Source organism: Syzygium oleosum, unplaced genomic scaffold, assembly GCF_021117445.2.
Source record: "Syzygium oleosum isolate NSW1041296 unplaced genomic scaffold, Sole_v2.1 Sole_v2.04, whole genome shotgun sequence".
Lineage (NCBI taxonomy): Eukaryota > Viridiplantae > Streptophyta > Magnoliopsida > Myrtales > Myrtaceae > Syzygium > Syzygium oleosum.
The window spans coordinates 6,375,870-6,392,216 of NW_026607488.1; the positions used below are offsets into that span (position 1 = coordinate 6,375,870).

Below are 16,347 nucleotides of genomic sequence, written 5' to 3' on the forward strand. Positions count from 1 at the left end.
GTGCAAGTGAATGCAGAGCTCTCGGCGGGCCAGAAAGGGAAGTTCGGATGATGTTTGTATTGGCGGAATCGGAGTGCCTCACTCTCACACGCTCATCCAATGCGGGACTTGGCCACGATAGTCCTTTCTCGACAATGAGTAAAGATCATTGAGTTAAAAGTCACGTAAGAAAAGGCGCTGAGATGAGAACTTTCCTTCGTCCTTGCATTCGCATGTGCACTGGGCTCTATATTTCATTATCAACAAATCCAGCAGTTTGATTTGCAATTCGAATGGAGAGGCACGAAACGTGATAAAGAAAGAAGAGGTGTGCAATATGTTGGATTTTATTTTTATTGAACATTAGTTTGCCTTTTGTACATACGGTTACGGGAACTCGATATGTAACTACTATTGAGATACATAGCAGGTAATATCATATATAATGACACAATAAACCGCCATAGTTTGCCTTTTGTACAACATGCGCGCAAAAAGCAAAGCTAACTTAGCAAAGTGAAATCACTCACAAAATACAGGAAATTACACACTCGAAATCCTCTACTTTAAGCAATTATTCGACTAAGAATCTCGATGTAATTCTAAATCATAGAAGAAGACTTTTGATTCTTGAAATCCATCGAATCCTTATACTTTATGCAATATTCTTTTAAAGTTAGGCGTGATGTGCTAATTTTATGGTTAGAGAACGTTCGAATAGAGTTAAACAACATGCACACTCGAAAACTCTAACTATGACTCGCTTAATCAATTAGAAAGCTTCACGTCGTAGTGAATACCTTTTCACCACAGAAAAGTAGGCACGACAATTTAATAAAGGAAAATCATGTTTGAACAAGAGAATTTGCATTTTTTGAGTATTGCGCAGCTTTAAGAACACGGCTAACATCCTACGTACCTTACAATTCGTACTGAAGATAATTTCAATAATCCCATGCATCGCACGCGAGCTAAAAGGCTAGTATATAAAGATTATAAAAGTTGGCTCCTCTCGTTTAATGAGGAGGCATGTCAATCGCTTCATTTTTTTCCTTCTTTTTTGCCGTCTAAATATCGAAATATCTAATACGTACATATATGGTACAAAGCAGTCTCAATTATCGACTCTAGCTTCCTTCTAATCTGTTTGGCGCAAAGCCACATACCCAGTCAAGGTGAGGGACGGAGATCTATCGCGCAATTCTATGGTGTCTCGTTTTAAAGTAGCCAACAAAAAGGCTTTGTGGACAAATAATTTGCGCGCATGAATCGAAATTTCGGTAAATAAGAATGTTTTAACCTACCAAAGATGAGAACAATTACATTTAAATTTGGAAAGTGGTATAGGCTTGAAATATTAGAGATTCATCTTGCTTTTAAAAAGTTTCAATCTTTGTCCTCAATCGGTAACATACCATTTTCATTTTACCATGAAAGTGGAGGCGAAAGAAAATGAATCTCAGCGAAGATAAATCTCAAGCAACCTTTTCAGTCTCCTATAGGTTTGATGTTGTCGCCACCCTCAAAAGCTATGGAAGCAGCAGCTATTCGCGCTATGTACGTAGTCTTGCGCATATTAGCGAACCCCATGCAGATTCAACCTACACTCCCTCACCTCGACATGATGCTCCCCGAGCTCGAAGCAACTCAAGGTTATGGATTCCGATCCTTCGTCCCCGTGAGTATTGATTGTGATATGTTTCATCCAAAATTTTCTAACTGGAAAGGGAAGACCATTGAAGATGATAAACATGATCCATGTGTATTAAAAAGATCTTCCAAAGCCTTCTTTTGGTGTATAGTAATAAATTTTTGTAGGTTCATTGTCCTGAAAGGTGATGGAGAGATCAGTACAGTAACCTTTTGGTGAATTCTAGTACAAATTTGACCTTTCCTTGAATTTCTGATTAAATAACATGCAGGGAAACATGTAAATGGGGATCCATGCACTCCAAAAAGACCTAAGAATATGTCGGTTTCAATATGCCATTCACTATATCATTTTATTCCCTGATTTTTCTCGTCAAAAGTATGAGACTAGACTAGGAGTGATCAGTTTTCAATCCGGTCCGATTCCTAGGTGGAATCGGGAACCGGTTCCCAAAGGTTCCCAAAGGTTCCCAATTTTGAGAACCGGAGATCGGACCCCGGTCCAGTCATGGTTTGGTCCAATAGAACCGGTCACTTAAGGTTTAATTTGTTTTTCGTCAAACACTTAGGGTTTAGTTCACATTTTACTAATTTTTTGAAGAAATAAAATTAAAAAAAAGTACATATAGTTGGTCCGGATCTCCCTTGGAACCGGGAACTGAACCGCCCGGACACCGGTTTCACTTTTAGGAATCTGAAACCAGATTGACATTCTCGAGAACTGATCCGATCCAGGCGGTACCCAATTTGGACGTTCCGTTTTGCATGCCGCTAAATTAGACTCCCCACGTATCCACTCTTTAAGCCATCTCATTGGGTCCCTCTTCAATGTTTCCGTGAAAATGTCTTTCCAGTTTCCACTAGTGACCTCACTTTCAAGGATAAGACACTTGGCGATCTGCATATATTATCACAAGTTCAAGGAATCAAATGTTAGAGGCTCCTTCAAATCTGCACAATTTATTACAAAAAGACCTCACTTTGTTATAAATACGTATTCATCATTTTAAATGCCACTTCTTTTAAATATTCGTGTAGAGTTAACCAAAAGATGGAGACCCTTTTTTCTGTATCAGATTTCGCGAACTTGCGTGATCATATTTGTCGTCACAGCAGTGAGATCCATACATGCTTGATATGCACGACTGTCTACGGACTTCCTTTTTCAAACTTCATGTCTGAATATAAGCATCAAATCTAAATTGTTCTTCAAGAGAATGTCTTTGTTGCTCTCTTTTTTTTTTTTTGGTAGGTTATGTGCTGCTTGGACGGGCAAATCTGTCCCCAATCATATCTTCAAGGTTGCCTGGTGTGCAGCGATTTATAAATGACGGACTTTTAACTTCGGAATTTAACCTAGTAATGTAGAAAATTTTTATGACGGCAATGTACGTAAAATAAATCCACAGATCAAACCCAAGTAGAAGGTTTCAACCTTAAAGTTTTTCCCAAATATCACATGAAACTCCGAGGGTGAAATGAAGATCGTATGTTATCAAGTGAGGGACAAGAGTGAAATTCAAAAGTAAGATGAATCTCTAACACTTTAAATCATAATTTCTTCAATCTCTTAACACTTTTCAAATTCAAATGAAAGTCTTTTCTGTCTTTGGTAAGCTAAGCCACTATTACTTATCGAAATCTCGATTCGACGCAAGTTATTTGTGCACAAGGTGTGTGCTCTTTTGCTGGATACTTTGAGAACGCGAACATATGAACGCCAATTTTTTGTGCACAATGACTATGTCTTTTGTGGAATTTCGTTGTTTCATCATTAACTCGTGACATTTTATTAATGTATTTCTAAACGATGTAGTTGTGTCAAACCAATCGTGTGTGTGTATATATATATATATATATATATTTTTTTTTTTTTCACTTCGATTCTTGAAATTCTTATTTCTCGTGATTTATTTAGCAAAGAAAGACGATGAATGATATGACTGTCATGGACCTAAATTCGATGCGCATAATTAAATGCTATAATTAAGGGAAAGATCTTATTTGGTATCTCTCTAACATACTAAGTTCTCCTCGGAAGATTTGCCATCTTTGAATGTACCTGTTGACCGAGTAATCTACTATCTTTTGCCCTTATGCTTCGCTGTCGTCGTTAATCTTCAACCATTCCTCACTTTGGTTTTTTTTATTCCTTTTTTTGTTGTTAATCCTCGCCTGTAAATGAAGCCGATGGTCAAAGAGAACGCGATAAGCTTGTCCGGTTTATAATCCGAATAAACACATGACATATATAGCGATGTGCATCAATCAAGCACTGAAAGTGGAGAAATTTCATTACCTTCTTACATGCTTTCATCATATTCTCCAGGCTAGATTGTGGAACTCATGGACGTGAGGCCTCTGGTTCGAAAAGCTCAATGCATGAGCTTAGATGAAGGGCAAGAAATTCGCAGCTCCACACAGTTGTGTGATCTGCCCCATAAAATTCTTTGGCACATCCTAAGTTTTCTTCAACTGAAAGATGCTATGAGAATGAGCATGCTGTCGATACGATGAGTATTACTGACGAGCAAAATGCCTGGCATGATTCCAGTTTGATGTGTTGAGGCTACTATGGATGGTGGCTTTTCTTGGTTATTGGCCAAATTACGTGATATCTGGAGATTAGGAAATGATGTAATTGCTTGTGTTGCATCGACTGAGGCTCCCTTCTCTAGTTTTGGGGGCGAAGTTCAGTAGATAATTCTTTCGTTCCATTCTCTTGAGGAGTTGGCTTTCAATTGACGTGAATGAACCGAATGCTGTTGGGATTTTGGTATCCAAATCCCATAGAAGGTGAATGAGAAGTGTGGATCAGACAGTTTTGTTTTTCACCGAACAAATATGTTGGTTCAGACAGTTTTGTTTTTCACCGAACATACATATTTTTGTTTTGGAATTTTATTTTTTGGAAAGATATGTTTGTTCGTGATTGTTCGCCCATTTATTTTCGGACAGATATGTCTGTTTGTGAACCGAATGAAACTTTTCGGTTCTTCGTGACTCTTCATTATTTTTAAATAAAACAAAAAACATTTGTGTTTTTCGCGCGGCATTTTTCTACTGCTCTCTTATTCTTCATCATTGTCATTTTCGTGCGATTAATCTGCAAAGTTGCGTTCAAAGGTTTCCTTTGAAGAAGTACCACTTCATAGGAAAGGCAATCCGTTCTATCTTGGGAGGTAATTGTTCAAGAACCTTGGGTACCGGTGGAGGGGATAAATTGTCTTAAGGACACAACGTGAATTCGTTAGGCTCGAATCATTTGTCAACATTCGGATTACTCATATGCGCTTTAAGGTTTGTTGAACAACTTTGTTTTTGCACTTACGAACACTTAGGAATCAACAATCTTAAGACAAATTTTGTGTTTGTATAGTTGCCTTTTCAATAATTTCTGTCTTCGTAACATAAATGGCTACAATATCGATGACGCCTATTGCATTTGTTCCAACTCATGGAGAGAAGCCAGAAAACTTCAATGCGGCTGATTTCAAGAGATGGTGATGTGGATATCGAACCCTATCGAGGAGAAGGTGCTAGGGACTCGTTGTTCTATCCGCTAGGCCCGATCACTCGAGCGAGAGCGAAGGAATTCAAACAAGCTGTCGGCATCATGGTTCAAGATATTTGGAATGGAGATAATCTGAATTCGAAACTTGAAGATTCTGAAGCTCCTTGGCGCAACATGATTACTCTTGGTCCAGCGAATTCCGAAGGAGCTTAGAATTGACAAACTCCGAATTGGCTCAAATTTGGATGGACGCTTGAAAACGGGCCGCTGATCAATACACACTACTTCAGTAGTGATTGATGACGTTTTTTTAGCGATTTAGAGTCGTTTAGATGAACTTTTAGGCCTTTTTCCATTTTTGGACGAATTTTTAGTAATTAAGGTTATTTTTGTAATTTTAATCCTAGTAGGATTATGATTAGGGTTAGCACCCTATATAAGATTGCTTATAGATTTCTAAGAGGGGCAGAATTTTATATAGAGAAGTTTTCTTCTTGAGTTCTCTTGAGGACTAGATCTTATCAAGGTTCTCTTGTGGCGATCGAATTCAACTTATCGAGCAAGATCGTGAATTTTCTTGTTCGTGGCGTTATAGCATGGATTGGTTGACACAGGTTCGTCAACAGGTCGCGTTCATACCGAGATTACCAATCACAGGTTCAATTGGGGGTCGATGTCAGCAATTCGTAACTCACAGATCTTCGTAGAACGATCATCTTCCGCACAGATTCATATCATCTGGTATCAGAGCTAGTTCTACAAGGTCTAGTCATCACACTTTTACTGCTTTTCATTCATCAATCTAGGGTTTATAGAAACTAGGGTTTATAGAAACTAGGGTTTATAGAATTAGGGTTTCGTTATTAATCGAATTAGGGTTCTGAATTTGTTCTTGCTGTGATTTCAATTTTGATTTACGGTTTTTGGTCCTAGTTGTTTTTTTTATATTGTACTTGAGTTCGTAAAAAAAAAAACCAAAAAAAAAATCGACGAAAAAAAAAGCCAAAAAAAAAAAGTTTCGGCCAAAAAAAAAAAATTCAAGAGGACGACTCATTTTTTTTTATCATTGATAGTTGGACCGAATAAAAAAAAAAATTTCAGTAGCAGAAATTGAATCAGAATCCGAATCTAGCGAAAATTTGCTGAATTGCTGAGTTGAGCGATATATTGCTGAATTTGATCTTGCTTGGTGGTTTATCGATTGTTCTGAGGAGCTTGTGAGATTGAATTCATGTCTGAAAAAAAGAGCTTGCTAGAAGGAAACGAGAGGTAAAAGGCAAGAGTGTGTGAGTTTAATTGAGAGAAGAAAAAGCCGAAATTGAGTTAAACACGAGAGGAGTGACAAACACTTTGAGCAAAAAACGTAAGGGAGTGACTAGTGAGATTTCTTTTTATCTCTAACATTTTCTTGCAGGTTAAAAAAAAAAATGTCAGGCTCAGGCCAGGGAAGTGTGAATCAAAGGGAGGATTGCACTCATCCAAGGGATGATGTGATTCTAGCAGGCATCCAGCAATTGAGTTTACAAATTGAAGCACTTAGCAACCGAGTTGCAAGATGTGAGACGAGACTTGAAGATGATCGAGAGCCACCACGAGGGAGGCCACAAAATCAGCGAGAAGAGCCTAGGGCACAACCTAGATGGCAGCGGCAATTTGATGATGCATATGTGTCCGATACAGAAGATGATCGAGATGGCAGGTTTGAGAGGAGAAACGGACGCCGAGGATTTAGACGTCGAGAAGATGATGAGCTTGGCAACATCAAGATGAAGATTCCATCTTTTCAAGGAAAGAATGATCCTGATGCATATCTAGAATGGGAGAAACGGATGGAGATGGTATTTGATTGCCAGCGATATTCGGAACTCAAAAAGGTAAAAATTGCAGCTGTTGAATTCACTGATTATGCTATAATTTGGTGGGATCAACTTGTGACTAGCAGGAGACGCAATGGTGAAAGACCAATAGAAACGTGGGATGAGATGAAAGCAGTGATGAGGAGGCGCTTTATACCTAGTCATTACCACAGAGACTTGTTCCATAAGCTGCAAAATCTCACACAAGGCAATAGGAGTGTGGAAGAATACCATAAAGAGATGGAGATTGCTATGATCCGCGCTAATGTGGTGGAAGACCGTGAGGCCACAATGTCACGATTTTTGTGTGGTTTGAGCCGAGATATAATAAGGGTGGTAGAGCTGCAACACTACGTTGAATTGGAGGTATTAGTGGACAAAGCCATCAAAGTTGAGCGGCAATTGAAGTTGGATCGAAATTACAAGAGTGGTGGAGGTTCAAGCTCGAATTGGAAGTCTAATTGGAAGAGAGACGAGAAGCCGAATTGGAAGGGAAACAATATCAAGACTGAAACTTTGAAGGATGGCAAAGTTAGTTCGAATCCGGTTTCAGGTAAAACTGAAAACCCTAACACTAAGACTCGTGATATTAAATGTTTCAAGTGTTTGGGCAGAGGTCATATGGCAAATCAGTGCCCTAATAGGAGGGTGATGATCATGACTGGACATAATGATGTTGAATCAGAAAGTGAGAGAGAGGAAGAGGATGATGACATGCCACCATTAGAGGATTGTAGTGATGTTGAGATGCCAGCAAAGGGTGAATTGATGGTAGTTAGGCGTTCTCTTAGTGTTCAAGTCAAAGAGGAGGAGCATCACCAGCAACGCGATAACTTGTTCCATACAAGATGCTTGGTGAATGGTAAGATTTGTAGCTTGATTGTTGATGGAGGTAGTTGTACAAATGTAGCAAGTTGTACCATGGTGGAGAAGTTGGGATTGGAGACTACAAAGCATCCAAGACCATATAAATTGCAGTGGTTGAATGATAGTGGTGAAGTAAAAGTATCGAAGCAAATCCGAGTTCCATTTGAGATACGGCGATATAAGGATGATGTGATGTGTGATGTTATACCTATGCAAGCAGGGCATCTTTTACTTGGTAGGCCATGGCAGTATGATCGAAAGGTAAATCATGACGGGTACACTAACCGATATTCATTGGTGATGAATCAGAAGACATACACATTGGTGCCAATGACACCTACTGAGGTGTATGAAGATCAATTGAAACTACAACGTGAGGCTGAGAGAGAGAAAAAGTGATAAAACTGAGGGCCTGCGTGGAAACTCTGAGACGCAAGTAAAAGGAGAGGAAGATAAGAGTAGAGTGGTAAAAACCGAGAGAAAAGGAGAGAGAAAAGAATTTCTATGCAAAATCGAGCGAAGTAAGGAGAGCTTTGATTCTGAACCAACCGATACTTGTACTTTTGTACAAGGAGGCATTGTTTACTACTAACGAACTTGACCCGAATTTGCTAAGTTCTGTCGTGTCTTTGTTGCAGGAATTTGAAGATGTCTTTCCTGATGAGCTTCCTGGAGGTTTACCACCGATTCGAGACATAGATCATCAAATCGATTTGATTCCTGGTGCACCATTGCCTAACCGACCCGCATATAGAAGCAATCCTGAAGAGACAAAGGAACTTCAACAGCAAGTTAGCGAATTACTAAAGCAAGGATATGTGAGAGAGTCTCTTAGCCCGTGTGCTGTTCCTGTTTTGTTGGTGCCAAAGAAGGATGGGTCTTGGCGAATGTGTGTTGATTGCCGAGCAATCAATAACATAAAGGTAAAGTATCGACATCCTATTCCTAAGCTAGATGATATGTTGGATGAATTGCATGGAGCTTGCATATTTACTAAAATTGATCTGAAAAGTGGTTATCATCAAATTAGGATGAAAGAGGGGGATGAATGGAAAACTGCATTTAAGACCAAGTACGGGTTATATGAATGGTTAGTCATGCCATTCGGTTTAACTAATGCACCTAGTACTTTCATGCGACTTATGAATCATGTTCTGCGTGCTTTTATTGGTCGATTTGTAGTTGTCTATTTTGATGATATCCTGATATATAGTCGAAGCCTTGATGACCATATTGAGCATGTGCGAGCTGTTTTGCAGGTTTTAAGGGCTGAGCAATTATATGCTAACCTAAAGAAATGTTGTTTTGTAACTGACAAATTAGTATTTCTAGGCTTTGTTGTTGGTGCTGATGGAATACAGGTTGATGAAGAAAAGGTGAAAGCAATCCGTGAATGGCCGACACCTAAGACAGTAGGAGAGGTGCGCAGCTTTCATGGTTTAGCCAGTTTCTATCGTAGATTTGTAAAATATTTCAGCACCATCGCCGCACCTTTAACCGAGATTATCAAGAAGCACATGGGTTTCACATGGGGAGAAGAGCAAGAGAGAGCATTCAATCTGTTAAAGGATAAGCTGACTAATGCTCCTTTGTTATCTTTACCGAATTTCAGTACTACTTTTGAGATAGAATGCGATGCTTCTGGTACAGGAATTGGAGCTGTGTTGATGCAAGGAGGACGTCCCATAGCGTATTTTAGCGAGAAGTTAAGCGGAGCGACATTGAATTATCCGACTTACGATAAGGAGATGTATGCTTTGGTGCGAGCTTTGGAGACTTGGCAACATTACTTGTGGCCAAAGGAGTTTGTGATCTACATCGATCACGAGACCTTAAAGTACTTGAGAGGGCAGCAAAAGTTGAACAAAAGACATGCCAAATGGATGGAGTTCATTGAAACTTTTCCATATGTAATCAAGTACAAAAAAGGTAAGGAAAATGTGGTAGCTGATGCACTTTCTCGAAGGTACGCAATTCTAACTACTCTAGGAGCAAAGTGTCTAGGTTTTGAGCATATCAAAGGTTTATACGCTGACGATGATGATTTTGGAAGAGTATTTGAAGCTTGTGAGCATGCTGCGTTTGAAAAGTTTTATAGGCATGATGGATATCTCTTTCGTGAAAATAAGTTGTGTTTGCCTAGATGCTTTTTGCCCGAGTTGTTAGTGCGAGAGGCACATAGTGGTGGTTTAATGGGGCATTTTGGAATCAATAAGACTTATGAAGTGCTGCATGAACATTTTTTTTGGCCACACATGAAACGAGATGTCACACGAGTTTGCGAGAGATGTATCGCATGTAAGCAGGCTAAGTCTACGATTAAACCACATGGTTTGTATACACCTTTGCCTATCCCGACGCATCCTTGGGTTGATATCTCTATGGATTTTGTGTTAGGATTGCCTAGGTCTAAGCATGGCAAGGATTCTATTTTTGTTGTTGTTGATCGATTTTCAAAAATGGCTCATTTTATACCTTGTCATAAATCTGATGATGCATCGAATGTTGCTGAATTGTTCTTTCGTGAGGTTGTGCGTTTGCATGGTATGCCTAGGTCCATTGTTTCTGATCGAGATACTAAATTTCTAAGCTACTTTTGGAAAACATTGTGGAAGAAGTTAGGTACACAACTTTTATTCTCTACTACTTGTCATCCACAAACTGATGATCAAACTGAAGTAGTTAATAGGACTTTAGGGACATTATTGCGTGCTATTATTAAAAAGAACATTAAGTCTTGGGAAGATTGTTTACCGCATGTTGAGTTTGCTTATAATAGAAGCGTGCATTCTGCTACTAAATTCACACCGTTTGAGGTTGTCTATGGTTTTAATCCCTTAACTCCGTTATATTTAACTCCTTTGCCTGTTGCTGAGCGTGTGGATTTAGATGGTACTAAGAAAGCTGAATTTGTGAAGACTTTGCATGAGAAGACGCGGCTAAATATTGAGCTTAAGACAGAGCAGTATGCAAAGCAAGCCAACAAAGGGCGCAAGAAAGTAGTGTTTGAACCCGGCGATTGGGTTTGGGTTCATATGCGCACAGGGCGTTTCCCCAAACAGCGACACTCTAAATTGCTACCGCGAGGGGATGGACCATTTATGGTGCTAGAAAGAGTCAACGATAATGCTTACAAGCTTGACCTTCCAGGTGAGTATGGTATTAGTGCTACTTTCAATGTTTTTGATTTGACTCTTTTTGATGCAGACGCTGATTTGAGGGCAAATCCTTTGCACGGGAGAGGGAATGATGTGGACATCGAATCCTATCGAGGAGGAGGTGCTCGGGACCCGTTGTTCTATCCGCTAGGCCCGATCACTCGAGCGAGAGCGAAGAAATTCAAACAAGCTGTCGGCATCATGGTTCAAGATATTTGGAATGGAGACAATATGAATTCGAAACTTGAAGATTCTGAAGCTCCTTGGCGCAACATGATTACTCTTGGTCCAGCGAATTCCGAAGGAGCTTAGAATTGACAAACTCCGAATTGGCTCAAATTTGGATGGACGCTTGAAAACGGGCCGCTGATCAATACACACTACTTCAGTAGTGATTGATGACGTTTTTTTAGCGATTTAGAGTCGTTTAGACGAACTTTTAGGCCTTTTTCCATTTTTGGACGAATTTTTAGTAATTAAGGTTATTTTTGTAATTTTAATCCTAGTAGGATTAGGATTAGGGTTAGCACCCTATATAAGGTTGCTTATAGATTTCTAAGAGAGGCAGAATTTTATATAGAGAAGTTTTCTTCTTGAGTTCTCTTGAGGACTAGATCTTATCAAAGTTCCCTTGTGGCGATCGAATTCAACTTATCGAGCAAGATCGTGAATTTTCTTGTTCGTGGCGTTATAGCGTGGATTGGTTGACACAGGTTCGTCAACAGGTCGCGTTCATACCGAGATTACTAATCACAGGTTCGATTGGGGGTCGAGGTCAGCAATTCGTAACTCACAGATCTTCGTAGAACGATCATCTTCCGCACAGATTCATATCAGATGGCAACAGAAGATGTTGTTCTACCTCACCACTTTGAATTTGGCAAGGTTCCTCATTGAAGATGCTCCTAAGTTGGATGAAAGAGAGACAAGCAAGGAAAAGGTTGCTGCTATAGATGCATGGAAGCATTCTGACTTCCTGTGTCGCAACTATATCCTCAATGATCTGGACAATTCCCTCTACAACGTTTATAGTCCGCTGAAAATGGCAAAGGAGTTGTGGGAAAGTTTGGATAAGAAATACAAAACAGAAGATGCTGGGTTGAAGAAATTCATTATCGGTAAATTTCTGGACTTCAAGATGGTAGATTCTAAAACCGTCTTAAGTCAAGTTCAAGAACTTCAAGTGATCATGCATGACATTCATACTGAAGGTATGATGATTAGTGAATCATTTCAAGTGGCTATTTCATTGAAAAGTTACCACCGTCTTGGAAAGATTTCAAGAATTATCTCAAACACAAGAAAAATGAGTTATCACTTGAAGGCTTAATTGTTCGATTGAAGATAGAGGAAGACAATAGGCTTTCTGAGAAGAAATAATTTAGTGTCCGGATCTCTCCTTAGCAAGAATGGTTTCAAGTTGGTGTTTGTATCCGATAAGTTTGTACTCTCCAAAAATGAGATGTATGTAGGAAATAGTTATCTTAGTGATTGTCTGTTCAAGTTGAATGTAATGACTGTTGCACCCAATGATGTTATGAATAAAGTTGTTTCTGCTTATGTGCTTGGGTCTCCTGATATATGGTATGCTAGACTAGGACATGTTAATTATAAGTCAACAAAGAAATTAATGAACATGGGGTTATTGCCAAAATTTGACTGTCCAAGTGAAAAATGGTAAGTGTGTGTTGAATCTAAGTTTTCTAAGCCTCCATTTTATTCTATAGATAATAGAATCATATAACCTTTAGATTTAATACACACAGACATATGTGATATGAAAGCAATACCGTCAAGGGGTGGTAAGAAGTATTTTATCACTTTTATAGATGATTGTTTGAGGTATTGTTATGTTTATTTGCTTAGTAGCAAAGAGGAGGCCATGAATGCTTTTTGAACTTATAAGTCTGAAGTTGAAACTTAGTTAAATAAGAAAATTAAAATGATAAGATGTGATAGAGTAGGTGAATATGAATTTCCTTTTAAAGAAATTTGTTCTGAATTTGGTATTATTCACCAAATTACTCCTCCTTACGCGCCACAAGTTAATGGAGTGGCGGAAAGGAAAAACCGGTCTTTAAAGGAAACAATGAATGCATTGTTGATTAGTTCCGGTTTACCACATAATTTGTGGGGGGAAGCTGTTTTGACGGCGAATTTTATCTTAAATAGAGTACCCCACAAAAAGACACAACAAATTCCCTATGAGAAGTGGAAAGGCAGAACGCCTAATTTGAAATATCTCAAGGTGTGGGGTGCTTGGCTAAGGTTGTGATTCCTAAACCTAAAAAGGTTAAAATATGACCGAAAACCGTTGATCGTGTCTTCATTGGATACGCTATTAATAGTAATGCATATTGAATTTTTGTTCATAAGTGTGAGGTCCTAGATATACATGTTAATACGATCATTGAGTCAAGGGACGCTTCATTCTTTGAGAATATATTTCCGTATAACATATTATATGAGCCAATTAACATTGATAAGAGGCCTCGAGATATTACACCTAGAAGAGATCCTATGGAGGATGAACCTAGACGTAGTAAAAGACAAAGAACTTCTAAGTCTTTTGGACCTGATTTTCTAACATATTTGTTAGAGAATGAGCCTCGGACCTTTAAAGAGGCTATGACATCTCCAGAAGCCCCGTTCTGGAAAGAATCTATCAATAGTGAAGTTGAGTTCATCTTGTCAAACCATAATTGGGAATTGGTTGACCTTCCTCCTGGTAATAAACCACTACAATGTAAATGGATTTTCAAGAGGAAAATGAAAGCGGATGGTTCTATTGATAAATATAAGTCTAGGCTTGTGGTAAAAGGATACAAGCAATGAGAAGGTCTTGATTATTTTGACACCTATTCACCTATTACTAGAATTACATCTATAAGGATGCTAATTGCCATAGCAGCGGTGTATAGGCTTGAAATCCATCAAATGGATGTAAAAACGGCTTTCTTAAACGGGGATTTGGAAGAACAAATATATTTGGAATAACCTGAAGGGTTCATTGTTCCAGGACAAAAGAAGAAAGTATGTCGGCTGATCAAGTCACTCTATGGCTTGAAAGAAGCACCGAAACAATTGCATGCTAAATTCGACCAAGTCATGTTGTCGAATGGTTTTAAGATTAATGAGTGTGATAAATGTGTATATGTTAAGAATACTCATAATGGTTTTGCCATTTTGTGCTTGTATGTAGACGACATGCTTATAATGGGCAGCGATAGTAAGGTTGTCAAGGCGACCAAACGCATGCTCACAAGTAAATTTGATATGAAAGATATGAGGGTTGCAGATGTTATTTTAGGGATTAAAATCCATAAGACATCTGGAGGATTAGCTCTATCAAAGTCTCATTACATTGAGAAGATTCTTGGAAAGTGCAAGAATCTAGACATTATACCAGTAAAGACTCCAGTAGATATTAATTTACATCTTTCAAAGAATACTGGTGAAGGTAAAGCTCAAAATGAGTATGCTAGTATATTAGGAAGTCTAATGTATGTCATGAACTATACTAGGCCGGATATAGCTTGTGCTGTGAGCAAGCTAAGTCGATTTACAGTTAGTCTAAATGAAAATCATTGGAGAGCTATGAAACGTGTATTGGGCTATTGAAGCATACTTAAAATTATGCTTTGCACTACATAGAGTATTCAGCGGTACTTGAAGGATACTGTGATACAAATTGGATAACCGGTACAAGAGACACAAAATCCACAAGTGGGTATGTGTTTATGCTTAGTGGGGGAACAGTGTCTTGGAAATCATCCAAACAAGCTTATATTACGAGATCTACTATGGAAGCAGAATTTATTGCTTTGGATAAGGCTGGTGAAGAAGCTGAGTGGCTTTGAAATTTCTTAGAAGACATTCCTAATTGGCCTAAACCAGTGCCAGCTGTGTGTATTCATTGTGATAGTCAAGCGGCAATAGGCTTCCCGAAAGTAATGTCATGTATAACGGGAAGTCCCGACATATACGTCGAAGACACGATACTGTAAGACAACTACTCTCTAGTGGAATTATCACGATTGACTTTGTGAAGTCAAAAGATAATGTTGCGGATCCATTAACAAAAGGTTTAACTAGAGATATGGTTGTGAAAACATCAAGGGGAATGAGTTTAAGGCCTATAAAATAAGTCATCATAGCAGAAACCCTACCTAGTTGACTGGAGATCCCAAGATCTAGGTTCAAAGAGACAACCAAGTTATGTAGGCGATGTAGAATTCTGTCAACTCTTACTCATTCCCGTATGGAGACAGTACTGACATGTGAAGGTTAAGTGTAAGCTTTTAATGATTCTATTTCGGGCATGTGTTATACCACACATTCAAAAATCACCTATGTGAGTGTGAAGTGAGGGCCGCTTCTATGAAGAATTTGAAAGGTCGAATTCTCGAAAGCACTCATGAAATCAGGCGGTGTTCATGGCCAAAACGAACACAACAGTGAGAACCAACTTTGTTTGAGAGATAGTTGTGTGATTCCTATTGTCTTGACTTACATCGAAGGTTGACAGTTCAAAGACATCAAGTCTACTGATTGACCGAGTAAGTCCGATAGGTCTCGCTAGTGAAAGTTCAAAGTCTCAGACTACTTATCCCAATGCAGTGTTCTCTCATGGAATAATCGTACATTACATCTCATGCATGCACGAAGAGTCATGATATATGAACTTCTCATTCATGTGGGGGATTGTTGGGATTTTGGTATCCAAATCCCATAGAAGGTGAATGAGAAGTGTGCTTCAGACAGTTTTGTTTTTCACCGAACAGACATGTTGGTTCAGACAGTTTTGTTTTTCACCGAACATACATGTTTTTGTTTTGGAATTTTATTTTTTGGATAGATATGTTTGTTCGTGATTGTTCACCCATTTATTTTCGGACAGATATGTTTGTTCGTGAACCGAACGAAACTTCTCGGTTCTTCGTGACTCTTCATTATTTTTAAATAAAACAAAAAACATTTGTGTTTTTCGCGCGGCATTTTTCTACTGCTATCTTATTCTTCATCATTGTTATTTTCGTGCGATTAATCTGCAAAGTTACGTTCAAAGGTTTCTTTTAAAGAAGTACTGCTTCATAGGAAAGGCGATCTGTTCAATCCTGGGAAGCAATTGTTCAAGAACCTTGGGTACGGTGGAGGGGATAAATTGTCTTAAGGACACAACGTGAATTCGTTAGGCTCGGATCATTCGTTTCCATTCGGATTACTCATCTACGCTTTAAGGTTTGTCAAACAACTTTGTTTTTACACATACGAACACTTAGGAATCAACAAATGCAAAGAGCTGAAGTTAATGTTTAAACGG

General features: G+C 38.7%; 1 protein-coding gene across 1 annotated transcript; it reads left to right on the forward strand.

Annotated features, from left to right (window-relative positions):
- Nucleotides 1-6,570: 6,570 nt before the first annotated feature.
- On the forward strand, nucleotides 6,571-11,006 carry LOC130137857 (uncharacterized; the record flags this gene model as incomplete). The annotated part of the gene is made up of 5 exons (XM_056310351.1): nucleotides 6,571-8,127; nucleotides 8,505-8,757; nucleotides 9,199-9,832; nucleotides 9,965-10,743; nucleotides 10,870-11,006. Coding segments are annotated over exons 1-5 (3,360 nt in total), but the record flags the coding sequence as incomplete, so codon positions are not given.
- Nucleotides 11,007-16,347: the final 5,341 nt, after the last annotated feature.